At 41.7% G+C, this 18994-nt stretch overlaps 1 protein-coding gene across 2 annotated transcripts in view; it reads right to left on the bottom strand.

The window, feature by feature from the left end:
* Positions 1-1618: 1618 nt before the first annotated feature.
* LOC141114560 (transcription factor CP2-like protein 1) overlaps positions 1619-18994 on the bottom strand; it is a 316164-nt gene continuing 298788 nt past the window's right edge. Inside the window, exons 10-15 of one of the 2 annotated variants that reach the window (XM_073608326.1) lie at positions 16558-16651; positions 15276-15366; positions 13033-13115; positions 9595-9740; positions 7854-7905; positions 1619-2665 (exon numbers count right to left, since the gene is read on the bottom strand). In XM_073608326.1, the coding sequence (XP_073464427.1) occupies positions 2628-2665; positions 7854-7905; positions 9595-9740; positions 13033-13115; positions 15276-15366; positions 16558-16651 (504 nt within the window). In that variant the 3' untranslated portion in view covers positions 1619-2627. The remainder of the gene's footprint in view (positions 2666-7853; positions 7906-9594; positions 9741-13032; positions 13116-15275; positions 15367-16557; positions 16652-18994) is intronic. The other variant, XM_073608327.1, reaches the window with a different exon arrangement.

Genomic DNA, 18994 nt, shown 5'->3' on the forward strand with positions numbered 1-18994 from the left:
CACAGAGTGGGAATCTCCCACGGTGACACAGGATGGATTTGAATTAATTACCTGGCGGCCGCTGTCCCACCTCCTGGACTGACTCCTATGATGGACAGCACAGTGGTCCAATGCCAGGATGTGTGACGTCTATCAAAGGAGCTGGTCCGGGAGGCTGGACTTCATACAACAGCGGCTGCCAGGTAATTAAAATCCATGCCACAACAGTAGATCCCTGCTCTGTGTGATCTGGAGGCTCTCCTCTCTCTAATCCCCATGCACTGATCAGGCTGCATTGATGGGCACTGGTGAGGCTGAGCTGATGGGCTCTGGTGAGGCTGAGCTGATGGGCTCTGAGGCTGAGCTGATGGGCTCTGGTAAGGTTGAGCTGATGGGCTCTGGTGAGGCTGAGCTGATGGGCAGTGATGAGGCTGAGCTGATGGGCACAGATCAGACTGCATTGATGGGCACTGGTGAGGCTGCATTGATGGGCACTGATTGGGCTGCACTGATGGGCGATGGTGAGGCTTCATTGATGGGCACTGATCAGGCTGCATTGATGGGCACTGGTGAGGCTGCATTGATGGAACTGATCAGGCTGTTGTGATGGGCACTGGTGAGGCTGCATTCATGGGCACTGATCAGACTGCATTGATGGGCAGTAATGAAGCTGAGCTGATGGGCGCTGATGAGGCTGCACTGATCAGGCTGAGCTGATGGGCACTGGTGAGGCTAAGCTGATGGGCGCTAGTGAGGCTGCGCCGATGGAGTCTGTGCTGTTGGCACTGGTGAGTCTGAGCTGGTGGGCTGCTGGTGAGGCTGAGCTGAGGGGCGCTGGTGAGGCTGAGCTGAGGGGCGCTGGTGAGGCTGAGCTGAGGGGTGCTGATCAGGCTGCACTGATGGGCGCTGGTGAGGCTGCGCTGAGGGGCGCTGGTGAGGCTGCGCTGATCAGGCTAAGCTGATGGACGCTAGTGAGGCTGCGCCGATGGAGGCTGAGCTGATGGGCCCTGGTGAGGCTGAGCTGATGGGCGCTGGTGAGGCTGAGCTGATGGGCGCTGGTGAGGCTGAGCTGATGGGTGCGGGTGAGGCTGATTAGAGTACTCTGCTTTTCTTACTGTATTTTGTTTATTGTTAAGGATCCCAGAGTAACAAAGACTCCTTAGTGGAGGAGTTAGTAAGATGACAACACCCATGTAGGAGCACCAGAAATATTTCTACATCCAGGCATCTGAGCCTAGGATCTGCCCTGCTTTTCAGCATATGAAATACCTTGTGGCTAAGGATACTATCGCTGTGACTTCAAAGCAGCTACATTGTGATTTTTGGTTTTAGATGGCTTGAAAGGAATGTTAAAATTAAACATGGATTATGTGTGGTGTGGATTGTATTATACAATCAGCAGCCAATGGTAAACCGCAATCCTGTAGCATATGTTATACTTTATTGTGGCTGGAACTCTTAGGCCCATGTCACTCTTGCGAAAGTGACAACTCACCAGCGACTAGATAGCTATGCGCAGAAGAGAAAATATTGTTTTATGTAAAAGGGATAGTATGTCCTGCATAGTGATCCTGTACAACATCCACCTTAAGTGGGATCATGATAATTGCATATTAAACTTCACACAGAACTGTTCTGATACATTTGTAATAATATTTTATTTGAAATATTTATAGAGTTACAAAAAAACTGAAAGGCTGATTTCTGCATTCAGCAATGCAAATCAATGAGTTTCACTTTAATTTAGGAAAATCTTCTGGAATCTGTGCAGTTCAAACTAAACATGATGAAAAAAAATAGGCAGAGGCTAGCTTCAGTTAAAAATGAACAAAATAGCGCTGAGTCCAAATATAGTCAGCCGAAGTTATTATGTAGAGCTTGGCATATGTGTTAAATTAAATTAAGAGACCAATGGGGAGGATTGGGAGAGATTGGCCAAACTCAACTTTTTCTTTTTGTGTAAGTCAGGACACCCACTCACATCACGGGATCAATAGGGAAGATTGGGAGAGATGGGTCAAAATCAGCTTTTACATAAGGAGAAAAGATCTGATGCAGTTCAGCTGTCTATATCTCTAGATTTGAGGCCCATTCACACTTTCACGTGTGGTTATGCACGAAGAGAGATAACTGGGCTTATACGTTTCCCCCTTGAAAACACACTAAACTGCGGGACATAAAAGATGTGAACCAGCCACACAGGAAAGAATGAGATTTCTACTTGGAATGCATTTTCTTACAGTATATTTCATGTAAATGTTATGCTTTGCTGAAGGAAAACGATCAAGGGTGAATATGCCCATACCTTTTGTGAGAACCACATGTCAAAATTATAAGCAACATCTACCTGAGCATTTTTATCATTCTATGCTCAGTTTGGATTGCCTAGGTTTGGAATAGGTTATCCCTAAGTCCGCAAGGCAGGGCCATCCACCACATAGCACCAGTGCTATAGTTTGCATGGAGCCGTAAATGTCTGAGCATCCTTTAAATAAATTAGAGTGAAGGAATTAGAGTCCAGGAATGTTTTAGCAACATGCTTGAGGGGTATTCCTTGCTGTGTTATTCCACACCAATGCTTCACATGTCTGCTTTGTAGCAGCATCATTTGGAAATATCCAGTGTAGAAGTGATGTTTCACTTTAGGATTACTTCAGGATGCAGTGGTATCCATCAGGATTTTGCACTGTGTAGAAAAGAGACGAAGATGGTAAATTAATAGTATGAAATATTTCATGTGCAGTATTCATAAGATACACCAATAAATGATGATAGTGATGGAGCCCAGATATCACCAGACAGGAAGTGATAAAAATAAAATCTGCAACAGGGACAAAGTCCTTATGAAAATCTGACAGGGGCAAGGCTTGCTCTCCTTCACTAAAGAAAAGCATTTGTATTTCTGTTTGTGTCACAAGTGATTGAAAAATGACAAAAAAAAAACTACACAAAGTTGTCACTAAATGATATATTGCTCCCACATGCCATGGTTATTACACCCCAAAATACATTCTGCTGCTTCTCCTGAGTATGGGGATACCACGTGTGGGACTTTTTGGGAGCCTAGCCGTGTACAGGAACCCGAAGCACCGCCTTCAGGATTTCTAAGGGCGTAAATTTTTGATTTCACTCCTCACTATCTATCAGTTTTGAAAGCCATAAAATGCCAAGATAGCACAACCCCCCCCCCCCCCCCAACTGACCCCATTTTGGAAAGAAGACACTTCAACCTATTTGCTGAGGGGCATGTTGTGTCCATGGAATATTTGATATTTTGCCACAATTTTCAGGAAAATTAAATTTTTGTTTTTATTTTTTTACACAAGTTGTCACTAAATGATATATTGTTCAAACATGGCATGGTTATATGTGAAATTACACCCCAAAATACATTCTGCTAAATCAAAAATGTACGCCCTTAGGAAGCCCTTAGAAGGCAGTGCTTGGTTTCGGTGTCCTGTACATGGCTAGGCTCCCAAAAAGTCTCACACATGAGGTATCCCCATACACAGGAGAAGCAGCAGAATGTATTTTGGGGTGTAATTCCACATATGACCATGGCACATGTGAGCAATATATTATTTAGTGCACCAAAAAAAAAAAATTGGAATTTTCCCGAAACTTGTGGCAAAATATAAAATATTCTATGGACTCAACATGCCTATCAGCAAAACAGCTTGGGGTGTCTACTTTCCAAAAATGGGTCATTTTGGGGGGGGGGGGGGGTTGAACTGTCCTGGCATTTTATGTACATCATTAAAAGCTTATGTCACACATCACCCACTCTTCTAACCACTTGAAGACAAAGCCCTTTCTGACACTTTTTGTTTAAATGAAAACCTTTTATTTTTTGCTAGAAAATTACTTTGAACCTCCAAATATTATATATTTTTTAAAGCAAAGACCCTACAGATAAAAATGGTGTTGCAACTTTTTTTTTTTCACACAGTATTTGCGCAGCTATTTTTTTTCAAACACAATTTTTTGTAAAAAAACAAACAAACTTTTTTTAAATTTTAATGCACTAAAACACACTATATTGCCCAAATGTTTGATGAAATAAAAAAGATGATCTTATGCTCCGTAAACGGATACCAAACACGACATGCTTTAAAATTGCTCACAAACATGCAGCGGCGACAAACTACATACCTTTTTAAAAGCCTTTAAAATCCTTTACAGGTTACCACTTTAGATTTACAGAGGAGATCTACTGCTAAAATTACTACCCTCGATCTGACCTTCGCAGTGATACCTCACATGCATGGTGCAATTGCTGTTTACACCAGACCGACGCTTGCGTTCGCCTTTGCACGTGAGCACGGGGGGACAGGGGTGCTTTTTTGTTTTTTTAAACTGTTCTTTTATTTTTTTTTTAATCATTTTTATTGTTATCTCAGGGAATGTAAATATCCCCTATGATAGCAATAGGTAGTCTTTTATTAGACTCTGGATCTCTCCTCTGCCCTCAAAGCATCTGACCACACCAAGATCGGTGTGATAAAATGCTTTTCCAATTTCCCAATGGCGCTGTTTATATCTGGCGAAACCTAAGTCATGAGTCAAGCTCGTAGCTTCCGGTTTCTTGGGCCATAGAGATGATTGGAGCAATTCTGGTCTCTGATCAGCTCTATGGTCAGCTGGCTGAACCACCGGCTGCATTCTCGGGTTCCCTGTTGGGACAGGAGAGCCCAAGAAAACCATGGAAGACGGTGGGGGGGACATTGCCTCCCACTGCTTGTAAAAGCAGTCTAGAGGCTAATTGGCCGCTAGGATTGCTTTTACATGAAAGCCGACCGCTGGCTGAAAAGAATGATAAAAAGATGATACCTAAACCTGCAGGCATCATTCTGGTATAACCACTCAAATTCCAGCAAAATACCAGTACGTTGCTGGTCCTTGTTGGGCATATATTGTAATGTTCTTTTTTTCATGCAGCCTGTGGGCTGAACGAAAAAGAGATTGATCGGTGGGTATGCCCACCATTAGAAAACCGCTCTTCATTCACCCACTTCTAATGAAGGGCATACATGCACCATTTTCTTTTTAACTGTAGTGGTAAAATCACCTCATAAAGTGCTGGAGTTGCTGATTTTCGTATTGCGAGAGCAAATGCTGTCGCTGTCAAGATAAATAAATCAGTGCTGCAGCTGAATGGCGTACCTCAAAAGCAAACAATGGTACCGATAAAACATTAACTCAATAAAACAACTTGATTTTTTTAACGCAATCTATGTCTAAAAAATATATGCCAAAGCATGGGGGCAATCCGCCCCTAATGTTAGGAGTAAATCGCTTGCCTCCACCCCTGCTTCAGCATAAATGCTCTTTTTTAAATGTGGTGGTGAAACCACCTCCTACAGTGCTAGAGTCACAGGTTTACGTATCGTGGGAGCAAACACTGTTGCTGTCAGAATAAATAAACCTAAATAATATATATATATAATAAATAAACCTGTGCTGCAGCAGAATTGCGTAACTGCTAAGCAAATGGTGGTTAATAGGGATGAGCCGTACACCCCCCTGTTCGGTTCGCACCAGAACATGCGAACAGGCTAAAAATGTATTTGAACACCGTTGAAGTCTATGGGACTTGAACATTAACAATCAAAAGTGCTAATTTTAAAGGCTTATATGCAAGTTATTGTCATAAAAAGTGTTTGGGGACCTGGGTCCTGCCCCAGGGGACATGGATCAATGCAAAAAAAAGTTTTAAAAACGGTTTTTGGGAGCAGTGATTTTAATAATGCTTAAAGTGAAACAATAAAAGTGTAATATTCCTTTAAATGGTGGGATGTGTCTATAGTATGCCTGTAAAGGGGCGCATGTTTCCCGTGTTTAGAACAGACTGACAGCAAAATGACATTTCAAAGGAAAAAAAGTCATTTAAAACTACTATTAATGAATTGTCGGTCCGACAAAACACATAAAAGTTAATTGATAAAAACGGCATGGGAATTCCCCACAGGGGAACCCCAAACCAAAATTTAAAAAAAAATGGCGTGGAGGGTCCCCCTCAAAATCTATACCAGACCCTTCAAAAATGTTAAACAGTTTTAGACAATTCCTTTATTTAAAGTCATCTTCTATCTTCCTTCGGTTTCTTTCTCCATCTTCTTCTTCTGGTTCTTCCTCCGATGTTCTTGTCCGGCATCTTCCTCCGCGGCGTCTTCTTCCCTTCTTCCCCCTGTGTTTCACTTTAAGCATTATTAAAATCACTGCTCCTGAAAAAACGGCAGTTTTTAAAACGTTTTTTGCATTGATCCATGTCCCCTCGGGCAGGACCCAGGTCCCCAAACACTTTTTATGACAATACCATGCATATAAGCCTTTAAAATTAGCACTTTTGATTTCTCCCATAGACTTTTAAAAGGTGTTCCGCGGCTTTCGAATTTGCCGCAAACAACCCGAATTGTTCGCTGTTCGGCGAACTGGCGAACAGCCGATGTTCGAGTCGAACATGAGTTCGACTCGAAGCTCATCCATAGTGGTTAACAATAACACAAAGTAACATTACAGTATAACAGTAAAACATACCATACCTGCAAAGCAAATACAATAAAGCATAGTAAAAATAAAACATTACAGTTCTAAAATACAGTAACACTAGAGAGAGAACTATAGATATAGAATAGAGAGCGAACAATAGAGTGGACAATAGAGAGCGAACATCAGGCCTGACTCTGCAAATGCTGCAGTTAAGTGTTAAGTGTTTTGTAAGTGACAGTGATCGACTGCACTTGGGTGGGCTGGGTGGAGGGTCTAAACGCAGGTGCTAGCAGGTATCTGGGCTGATCACGCTAACACTGCGTTTTTGGCAACCCTAAACTACTGGGGACGCTAGTAAAGATCTGATCAGATCAGATATTGATCCGTTCAGACACTATACTACTAAGGGAGGTGTATGGTGCATGTGTGGGTGTTAGCACTACTGGCACTAATCTGACGCTGGCTGGGGCAATGCAGACCCTAACTGATGCTAAAACTTAACTGATATCATATGCTGGGTGATCAGGGGTTTAAACCTTTTATTAGGCAATATACTTTGGGTACGCTGACACTATAAAAAAATAACTAACTGACCAGCATCACTGTGACACTAATACGGTGATCACTGGTTAAACCTTTATTGGGGGGGTTAGGGGGGTTCCCTAGATCTATCTGGGGCTACTACTAAGTACCCTAATGCTGATTAGTGTCACAAATGACATCAGTGAAGTGATCAAAGAAAAATATGAACACTGCACTGGGTGACATAGTGACAGGGAGTGAAGGGGTTAACTGGAGGGGGATCAGGAGGTGAAATTTGTGCCTATGTGTACTGTGTCAGTGTAGTGTTGGTGCAACTCACGTTATGATGTCCTCTCTCCTCTCTCTCCCCACAAGGAGAGGTGAAAACACAGACAGGGGAGAATTTCATTCGTCAGGACTGATCAGCAGGTCCAGGCTAGAAATCATTGGCCTGGGTCTGGAGACTGATCGGTTCTGAAATGAATCCAATCGTCGCAGCCGCCTAGGGGGGGCGCGCCCGACGTAACATAACGTTGCTTCTCCCACCCGTGCCATTCCGCTGCAGTAAAACTGCGCCAGCTGGTCGGGAAGTGGTTAAGCTTTGTAGTCATTACGTTTCAGTAGGTGTAAGGTAAAAGCTTTCCAAATAACACATACAGACTTTTTCAGTGAAGCAATGTACAATGCAGCCAGATTTCAGTTTGCTGCACCTAATTTTATAACATGACATTGGTTTCAATAGTTTGCTGGAGTTAGCTCACTCACTGTTCTGGGCACTGTCTTATTGATTAGCCCTATAAAATGGAAACAAATCACTAAGTCTCTGTCTCATAATCTTCATCCCACATGGAATAAATACTTACATTTTTGAAGTGAAGCAGTAAAGCAGGATTCATCTGGCATATTTCTGACTATCTGCAGGGAAGGCAGACATATTGGTAGGCCATGAATATTTGGACCACAATAGGAAATTTTCAAGGTTTACTGTAATCTACAGACTGATGAAACATGGGACACTTTTGATAGAATGTATGCCCTTGCAGTCTTCACTGGTTTTAACATGCAGATAAATAATGGCTTTGTTTTAGAGTTGTGTTTTCCTCAGACACAGAGAACATTTAACAGTTATAAAAGGCCACAGATACCACAATATAGAATATTTTACTGAAGATATAGACACAATTTACTTTGAGGGAAGATAATTTCATCTTAATTTTTAAGTTTGTGTAATCAGTTTTAATTCCATTTAAAGGCAACAAAAATAAAACCAGAACATTTCCTTTTCCTGTGGGTTAATACGTATGCATTATGGAGTAAATTTACAAGAGTAGGCAATACATGACACCTGTAACAAATATAAGGGCAGTCATAAGAGTCGAGCCTACATAGGTTTAAAAGGTTAGCCTAATATAAAATGTAGGTTTTAAAGTTGAGTTGGTATCACTTACTGACAGCTCATATCTCTTGGAGATTGGAGTATGAGAGAGTTACACATCTAGTGACAGCAATGGTGTCTCTCTCACATCTAGGCTAATCCGTTATATATTTGTTTTTATATTATGGCAAATTCATCTATCACCTGAAGGGTCTGGTATAGATTTTGAGGGGGACCCCACGCCATTTTTGTTTACATTTTGGCCGGGGTTACCCTTAATATCCATGCCAGACCTGAAGGGCCTGGTATGGAATTTAGGGGGACCCCCACGGCATTTTTTTTTTTTAATTTTGGTTTGGGGTTCCCCTGTGGGGAATTCCCATGCTGTTTTTTATCAATGAACTTTTATGTGTATTGTCGGACCGGCAATTCATTAATAGCCGCGAGTAGTTTTAAATGACTTTTTTTCCTTTGAAATGTCATATTGCTGTCAGACTGTTCTAAACATGGGAAACATGCGCCCCTTTACAGGCATACTATAGACACCCCCCAGGTACAAAATTTAAAGGAATATTACACTTTTATTGTTTCACTTTATGCATTATTAAAATCACTGCTCCCGAAAAAACGGCCGTTTTTAAAACTTTTTTTACATTGATCCATGTCCCCTGGGGCAGGACCCAGGTCCCCAAACACTTTTTATGACAATACCATGCATATAAGTCTTTAAAATGAGCACTTTTGATTTCTCCCATAGACTTTTAAAGGGTGTTCTGCGGCTTTCAAATTTGCCGCGAACACCCCAAATTGTTCGTTGTTCGGCGAACTGGCGAACAGCCAATGTTCGAGTCGAACATGAGTTCGACTCGAACTCGAAGCTCATCCCTAACCACCACCACCAAAATGTTTTCCTTGGGTGGAGCTAGAAATTCTAATAGGAATATACAATGCCAACAGAATGATTAAACTAGACATCAGTCATGCAAAAAGGAAATATTGTGGGGCAGCTTCAAGTGGACATTTTCATGTCCAATGTAGTATTGATTCTTCAGTTTTGCACATCAATAACATAATTATGGTAGGGTATAACAGTACAGATACAAGTCTTCATTTTACTTTCTCCCCTTTTCTTTGATTACCTAGTACTGTATTAGTTAGAGTCACTGCCATTATCCCTTAGTTTTAATTAATGCCCCAATATGCACCTATCATCTACAGCAATTACTTACTGTGTCACTAAGCAGAATATGGATCCCATGGGGGCCAGTTCTAGAGATGCGCAGTATGTGATTGGCGGGCACACTGAAAAGGTCAGCCAGCTTATTCGTCAACTCTGCTACAGTTGCATTTTCCAGATAAATCTCCTGATACAATGCTGTCAGGGGTAAAGATAAGGTGTTATAATCTCACTTGAATGCATTTTTTTTTAAAACATATTTGCATTATTTTGGTTTAGTACCTAGTTTTATATCATGCCCAGTAGTAGTAGGAGACCACGACCACGATCACTCAGCATGTACACAGCATGTTAAATGAAGTTTAAAGTGTATGTTACCGCATATATATATATATATATATATATATATATATATATATATATTTTTTTTTTTTTATATGGTTGAACTGGATGGACTTGTGTCTTTTTTCAACCTGACTAACTATGTAACTATATATATATGATCTCATATAAGCTTTAGCATGTTATTGCCATTTCAAAAATAATTCTTAAAGCTGACGTTTAGGTATAGCAAAGTTTACATTTACAGTTACATTGGTCCAGCTTGGACCTAAGCATGTGGCATACCTGTGGGATAGCTGTGGAAGTTGACAATTACTATAGTAGGCACCACTACAAGTGATTGCCACTAGCTTCTGGGTCCCAGGTTGAGCAGCTGAACTGCTGCTTATTGAACACAGTAGGTCACTTGTTTGGCATGATTGCCATTCAGAAATTTGCAAAGTGTTTCCCTAATGGTGCCCTTACCAAGCAACCCCCTGGGTTCACAATACAGCAGGGCAGCTGCTTGGCATGGGACTCGGAAGCTAGTGGAGATAACTCTAGTAGTGGGGCCTACTACCGTGATTTTGAGCTTCCACAGGTATGACACATACATATAGATTAGTAAAATACCGCGCCTATCTAATAAGTGGAAACAGCTGCCAACACTACAGAACGACTGGGACTGTGTAGAAAATATAAATAAAAAGTGTAGCGCTAAAGTGAAAATAAAGAAGAGGAGGTTTTGAAGTAAGGGGAGGTGAAGCCACAATCTCGAGTGGCTTCATCCATTCACACTTTTTTTCAAAAAAAAAGAGCACTGCAATTTGTTTGTATTCCTGTGATAATATCACGTTGTTTGTGTACACATATATTTGGTTTTTGACTAGGTTGGGGTTACAAGCCACTCGAGATTGTGGCTTCACCTCCCCTTACTTCAAAACCTCCTCTTCTTTATTTTCACTTTAGCGCTACACTTTTTATTTATGACACATACATACTTCCTTCAAGTTGGACCAATGTAGCTGTGTAAAAATTGCCAAACCCAAACTTCAGCTTTAATATTTGAAATCTGCAGCTTTATTAAAATAATTCCTGGTAATCCTGCAATAAAAGTAATTGTTCAGGCACTTTCTGTTATAGAATGACAATATTGTCTTTGTGTCTCCTAACTGTGCTCTCGCATTGTCATTCTATCACGTTTGATTCTGATGGAGACTTTGTGTGGCAATTTTTAACCACTTCCCTACCCATATATAGTCATATGACATCCTGGGATGTTAACTCCCATCCTGGGTGGACGTCATATGACATCCTGGGATTACCGGCCGTCTAGGGAGCGCGCGCGCGCTGCCGGGGGCGCGCGCACGCACCCGCCGCGTTGCTCGGGACCCGGTGCGTGTGCCCGGCGGCCGCGATGTCCGCCGGGCACACGTGATTGCCCCCTTAACCGGGCCGGACCGTGGATCTGTGTGTTTGTAAACACACAGATCCACAGCCTGTCAGGTGAGAGGAGAGCGATCTGTGTTCCCAGAATGGAGGAACACTGATCGGTCTCCTCCCCTTGTACGTCCCCTCCCCCTACAGTTAGAATCATTCCCTAGGAAACATATTAACCCCTCCTCGCCCCCTAGTGGTTAACCCCTTCACTGCCTGTCACATTTACACAGTAATCAATGCAATTTTATAGCATTTATCGCTGTATAAATGTGAATGGTCCCAAAAATGTGTCAAAAGTGTCCGATGTGTCCGCCATAATGTCGCAGTCACGAAAAAAAATCGTGATCGCCGCTAAAAAAATAAATAAATATTTTTTTTTAAAAAATGCCATAAATCTATCCCATATTTTGTAGACGCTATAACTTTTGCGCAAACCAATCAATATACGCTTATTGCGATTTTTTTTTTACCAAAAATATGTAGAAGAATACGTATTGTCCGAAACTGAGGAAAAAATTTGTTTTTAAAAAAAAAAATTGGGATATTTATTATAGCAAAAAGTAAAAAATATTGTGTTTTTTTTCAAAATTGTCGCTCTTCTTTTGTTTATAGCGCAAAAAATAAAAACCGCAGAGGCGATCAAATACCACCAAAATAAAGCTCTATTTGTGGGGAAAAAAAGGACGTCAATTTTTTATGGGTACAACGTTGCACGACCGCGCAATTGTCGTTTAAATTGCGACAGCGCTGAAAACTAAAAATTGGCCAGGGAAGGAAGGGGGTGAAAATGCCCTGTATTGAACCGGTTAAACAAATTACACAGGCATGGTCCACTGTTGTCATCATCAGGAAGCTTGCTTTGAAAAATGTCAAGCATCCATTGCTTGAGTGCATTCATGCAAGTAGAAAGTGGCTGCAGATGATCAAGATGCAACAAAGTATTAAAAATGATTAAAACAATTAATAAACTTGTTTATAATAGACAGGGGTTTAGCAAACCAAATGCCATGCAGTTAGAGTTTACAAGTTCATAGTGCAAACCTACCATAATTTTGCACAGCTATTGAATTGTAGCTGAGAGACTGTTGCTGTTATAGAATATACCACACTGTGTACTCTGTAGAAACCCTCGAAAAAAGAAAGCCTTTAGGAGAGACATAGCTGAGTATTATGCCTGGTACACACGGTAAGATTTTTTTCATTCAACCCAGCAGGCTGAACAAAAAAAACCTGAGGAACTTGTTGTACTAACTATGCAATGTTAGTACAGCAATCTCCCTGCTGTGCTATTGTGTTCTGACTGGGGGACGAACACACTGGTCAGTGCGCGCAGCCATTGGCTGCAAGCGCTAATCGGATACCAATTGGCGGCTGGTTTTCCAGCATGCTCGTTTGACAGAAGCCAGTCGTGAGATTGGCTTCTGTTGGACATGGACCTGTACACACAGGCCGAATGTCAGCTGACATTCGGCCTGTGTGCACGGGGCTTTAGTCTCCACACAGACCTTTTGAGAGTTCCCTATAAATGTTGGTGGGGATACACAGCCTTTTACAACCTAAGGAGTATGGTCCTGGTAATGGGCTTAAACATGCATCACACTGTTGTGAGTGGACCTCTAAGGTTGCTTTAACTGATGTTATATTCTTAGGTAGGTTTAAGATGGTTAAAAATCAACTTATACTTTGCCCACAATTATGACCGGTTTGGCATTTTCTTTGCTGAGCCTACCTGTCTGGTTTGAATCTGCCTCATTCTGGTTCTTTCCCAGAGATTCTGAACTGATGTATAATGTAAGACGTGGCCGCACAGACCTGTTGGTAAAAATGGTAACAGCAAATATCAGATGTGTCTGTTCTTGCATTGTTTGAGGAAAATCCAAAATACTACACTTATGGAAACTGACATTTCACCCAATGAAATTGACTTTCCTATGTCAAACCTCTCAAAAGAAAAATATAGGGCCTGCCATTGCTGACCAATTTGTAAATGCTGCTAGTTGCCTGATTATCCTGATACACTGGCTTCAATACTGACCTCAAACAAATATACAGTTAATGTAAGTCAGAGAAAAGTCCTCATCTACAGCCTAGACAAAATCAACTTGCCTGACACCAAGGACATCTCTGGCCTGCTGGCTAAGGAATCCAGCTCTTGAGTCAGAGAAATTCTTCTTGCAACTGTTTTGGAAAATCCTGACAATACATGCCAGCCTGAAGAGGTAGGAAGGAGTCCTAGATACTTTGTCATTGCAGGGACTTGGTACACAGAGGAATCCTATCTCCTGATTAACATTCTAGAATCCGTAGGGAAAGCCAAATTGCTTAGACAGCTGGACACCCCTAACAGAGTCATCAAGAGCCAGTTGGATAATGCCACTGCAGTGGCATACATCAACCTCCAGATGGATGCCATTCTGGTGATCCTCATAGTTCCAAATTGGTCTGGAGATGTGGTTCTCTAGTCTTACCAAATTTCTGGTAGACACCTTTGGACTCTAGCAGATCAACTGGATTTCCTACATGATGCAGGGTCTACCACCTTGCGTCATGGTTGCTGGCTTTACCAATATGGCTGCTGTCCCTCTGATTTTACTTTCACTCTCAGTAGTAATGGTAAACAGGTCAAATAGAGAGGACGAATCTCCGTAATAGGGGCAGAGACAGCAAAAAAACCTGACAGGTGTTCCTACTCTCCCTTCTAACAAAAAAGGTTTGTTATAATTTCAAAGGAAGGAAGCCTGATGCCTCAATCTCCCTAGAAGCATCTGGATGGTCTCAACACTTCGTGATCACAAGTACACAGGATCCAATTTTATTTTTCTATTTATTGGCCTTTCTCAGCAATTCTTTCTCTTCACCTGTCACAAGCATTTATCAAAAGTGTCGACTGTTCCTGGGTCCTCATTGGATAGATTGACAGCAGCAGGAGCCATTGACTCCCGCTGCTGTCAATCAAATCCAGTGACACCGCAGTCAGGGGTGGAGCCGAGTCCTGTGGTCTGTGTCAACGTGTCACTCACGAGTGCCCCCATGGAAAGCAGCTCTCTGTGGGGGCACTTAAGAAGAGGAGGAGCCAGGAGCGCCCCTGAGGGACCCCAGAAGAGGAGAATCTGGGCCACTCTGTGCAAAACCCTTGCACAGAGGAGGAAAGTATGACATGTTTGTTTTTTTAAAAAAAAAACGAACATTTAACAACCCCTGTATTTCAGAAGACTGCTCCAGAAGCTGCTATTTGGCATGAATAAGAAACCTTGTACCGATATCTATGAATATGTTGACTTTACATTGGAACGTGCTATTTGAACATAGTACTTGCCTGGTTATCATTCGACTCCAATGGCTTCAATACTTTGAGTCATAAATCAAAACAAGTATACAAAGCATGTTCTGACACCTGCTCTTGTATACTCTTGTGTATCTGCATACTTGTTCTACTGTATGTCAAAGTATCAGAAAGTGTTGAAACAATGGACAGTCAGACAGCAGCAATTTGAGAAAGGCAATAACAAAAGTCTAAACATTTCTCAGAGAATACATTTTCTTTAAAGTGGTAGAAAACCGCTAAAGAATAAAAAAAAAAAATAAAAAAATGAAATACTTACCTTATAATGAAGGCCTTCCTGCGGTGCACAGTCACTGCTGAGAGGGTTGACATCTTCCCCCAGCCTTTCTTCTTGGTTTGCAGACTCTGGCGCTGTGAGTGGCCGGAGCCGCGATGACGTCACTCCCCACGCATGCGCACGGAAGCCTCGGTTTCGGCAAGGAGCATACTGTGCCGAACCTTCAGAGTGATGTTTGCATGCAGGGTAAATATCTCCTAGGCAGTGCATGTTTAGGAAATATTAATTTTACCTACAGGTAAGCCTTATTATAGGCTTACCTGTAGGTAAACATAACAAAGCGGGCTTTACTACCACTTTAACATCACATTGCTTTCTGTCTGCAGTCTTGTACAGCTCCAGTAGTACCCACCTTGCTGTCAGTGCATGGGACAGACGGATGCCATCAGCTACTCCACATATTTGAGTGAGGTCCCTGCGAGATAACTTCAAGAGATCTGCCCCTAAGGATTGAGTTACCAATATTGTTATTAAACAGCAAATCCAGGCAACCACTCAAAGCAATCTGAGTTATTAATGTTAACCAGCAAACTGTGCTAAAGTTAGAAAGTTTAGTTCTCTCTAATCCACCAGTGGTACAGTTTGCTCAGCGTGCAGTCCCTGAGGCCTGTGCTGTGTACATTCCTGCATAACCAAATCATAATATTTACTGATGACCGAATTTAGGTGTGACAGTATGCATCAGTGTACTGGCTGCCTACAGTGCCATCAAGAGATGCTAGATCAGTTTCCACCTATTCTGCATCTTCAAGCCTTAACACAAGCCACTTTGTGCATTCTGTTGTGTTTTTTCATTAACATTTCAAGCACTGAAAAAGCGGGAGGATTTTTCCCCTGAAACACGTTGGCTGTATTAGATGCTTTAATTATTTAAATAATAATAATAATGATCATTAAATGTTTCAAAAAGTCCTTCAAGTGTGATGAACTCTTGTACAAGGCGTTCCTCCATACACATTGAATAATCTACTATCTGGCTAGTGCTTCCTACTGGCACTATTAAAGGAAGCAGCCCAGGATCAGAACAGGGTCCACCCATATCTTCCTTTTTGAATCTGCAGCACGGTAATTATTTGTAAAACTCAATGCAATATGGCAACCTGGAGATGTTCTGTACACAGTTAGCCGGAATGCCCCCAGAAATTTAATTTCCTGTCTGCACTAAAATAAAGTCAATCTTTAGGCATTCCCTGCAATACAAATTTCAGTTTTGGTGAGATGCTTCTAATAGTCACTTCTACGGGAATGCAGACACCTGCCACTCCTTATTAGAACACTGAAAGTGCATCAGCTGATTAATAATGGAAAACTCACTCCCAGACAATAGCAGTATCCAAAATGCATAGAAGAGGAAACGGCTTTTTCTTCAGAGCAGAAACAAGTAGTAATCTGCAACAAAGTTGGTAAACTTTATAAGTATGGTTAGTACTGCTGGTTGGCTTATAATTGGACTTTTTTGATCACTGACAACTGTCTTCATTAGTCATTGCTGTTTGATTTGATCCAAAGGGGAGCAACAGCTAAGTTCCTCATAACTGGTACAGGGATGTTGCACTTCGAGTACTCAAGGGAAAACTGGGCACTCATTAGTCCTAAAAAGAACAAATCCAATAAAAGCAACTTCATCATTTTACCTGTGAAGTTAGAAAATGTTCGACAGTAATTGGAGAACCGGTTTCTCAAAAGCCACTGCTGAGTGTCACTGATAGATGCAGAAGGACTAAGACCCTGTAGGGGGAATAAAACACACTAAGGTGAGGAAATATATATAGAATAGTATAAATGACCAATGGTAGAGATCTCAGAAGTGCCTGAGATCAGCTCCCCTAATGTCACCAAGGAACCAATGCATGTCAATTACATATTGAGGCTGACAGGCAGGCTTTCTACTGACATGCACAGTATACATACATACATACATACATACATACATACATACACATATACACACACACACACACGTGGTTTGCAAGTGGTTGATGGCTGAAGATATCAGCCATAACCCCTGAATTATTTTTTTCAGCCGGTGACTGGCTTTCTCTTAAAAGCTTTCCAAGCAGCTCATGAGCCACTTGAATTCTCTCAAAAGCGGTGAGAGGGAACGTCCCTCCCCTTCCGCTGGCTTGCCCGAGAAATTATCTGACGGTTACCGCTGGCAGGTCCCAGAGGAGATCAAAGAGTAGATAGTCTTTGATCACCTCTATGGCCTTGGAGGACTGGAGCGATGTCCAACACTTCTAGTCCAGGATGGAAGTAAACTATTTTTTTTTTTTTAAAGCAAGAGTTCAAACTATTTTTTTTTTTTATCTTTTGCTTTTAAAGGTAAACAAGAAATTTCAGATCTCTTCATAAACATGACCTGTCATCTTTAATTCTATAACGAGGATGTTTACATCCCTTTGTAATAGGATTAAAAATGATTTAAAAAAAAGTTTTTAAAAATTATTAAAGGGACAGTGTAAAAAAAATAAAATAAATTAAAATAAATAAATATGTAAAGCAACCTCTCCCCTTCCCTCCCTGCTCACTCGCAGAAGCGAACGCATACATAAGTCAAGCACACATATGTAAATGGTGAGGTATCGTCGCGAATGATCAAGCGACCGCAATAATTCTAGTGTTAAACCTCCTCTGTAATTCTAAACAGGTAACCTGTAAAGGCGCTTAAAGCATCATCTATGGAGATTTTTAAGTACAGTCTATTGTCGCCTTTTCACAAGTGTGCACAATTTTAAAGCATGACATGTTGGGTATCTATTCACTTGGCATAACATCATCTTTCATATTATATGATTGGGGTATATGTTGTGTTTTTGTTTTTTTGGGTTTTTTTTTGTTTTTGTAATTCATTAAAATGTATTTTTTCCCAAAAAATTCTGTTTAAAAAACCTCTGCACAAATACCGTGTGTGACATAAAAATTTGCAAGGATTGACATTCCCCAGGGTCTCTGTTAAAATATATATCATGTTTGGGTGTTAAGTAATTTTCTAGCAAAAAATACAGATTTAAACTTTTAAATGTAGCGGTACCCCGTAGGGGCTGCTGAGTGATATGGCCCACCCGTCACCCTGCCCAGCCCGGCATTCACTTCCAGACACTCCAAGACAATGAATAAGTCCATCAGATTTGTTTTTGTATTTTATTGAGGGATTAGAACTTGGATGGGGTTAAAGAATCCATGGGATGCCCAGAAAAGATTATTGCTTGCCTTGGGACAATTTAGATACTCTCCTCCTGCACAACACTTGTTGCAGAATATCTCTCCTTCTCCCTTCAGCACAATTCTTCAGGACTGGCTAGCACATGGTTAGGCATGACACTGGTCTCAGCCAGGTCTTAGCAGAAGTGCCTTATTACAGGCAGAGACTGCGCGCCCCTATGGTGTAGCAAAGAAAGTTCTAGTGCTAGCTGCCCTCTTTGTTAGACTACTGATCCCAGTCAGCCCTTTGCAGACCCTGACAGCCCTCTTGGCTGTAGCAGCCTGACTTCACTGCCAGTAACATCAGTCTCTTCCACTGGCTCTACATCCATCTCAGACTACCTCCCTGCCCGCACCGGTATGCCTCTCCCAGCTCTCCCGACTGTGCCTGTCACTCATCGACACCTGGTGGATCCCTCCTGGAGATTTACCTGGCAGTATTCCCTGCTGTCCTCTCCTGCCCCTGTTCAGGACACCCCTTGGGCTGTATGGGGTTCCTGTGCAGCTCGGAGCCCCTGGCCCAAGGTCACACCCCCCCCAGACTGGGGGGCTCCCTCCAAGGCCCCGACAGCCTAACACTCCATCTCCAGTTCTTCCACCTGAACAACTCCTCCCCAACTGGGCTGACTCAAGGTATTTAACCACTTCAATACAGGGCTTTTATACACCCTTCCTTCCCAGACCAATTTTTAGCTTTCAGCACTGACAATTACTCAGTACAGCTACACTGTACCCAAACCAAATTTTTATAATTTTTTTCTTACAAACAGAGCTTTCTTTTGGTGGTATTTAATCACTGCTGTGTTTTTTATTTTTTGCAATATGAGTGAAAAAAGGGAAATTTTTTGGTTTCTATTGTAAAATTTTGCA

This window comes from Aquarana catesbeiana, linkage group LG12 (genome assembly GCF_042186555.1).
Source record: "Aquarana catesbeiana isolate 2022-GZ linkage group LG12, ASM4218655v1, whole genome shotgun sequence".
In the NCBI taxonomy this organism is placed as follows: domain Eukaryota; kingdom Metazoa; phylum Chordata; class Amphibia; order Anura; family Ranidae; genus Aquarana; species Aquarana catesbeiana.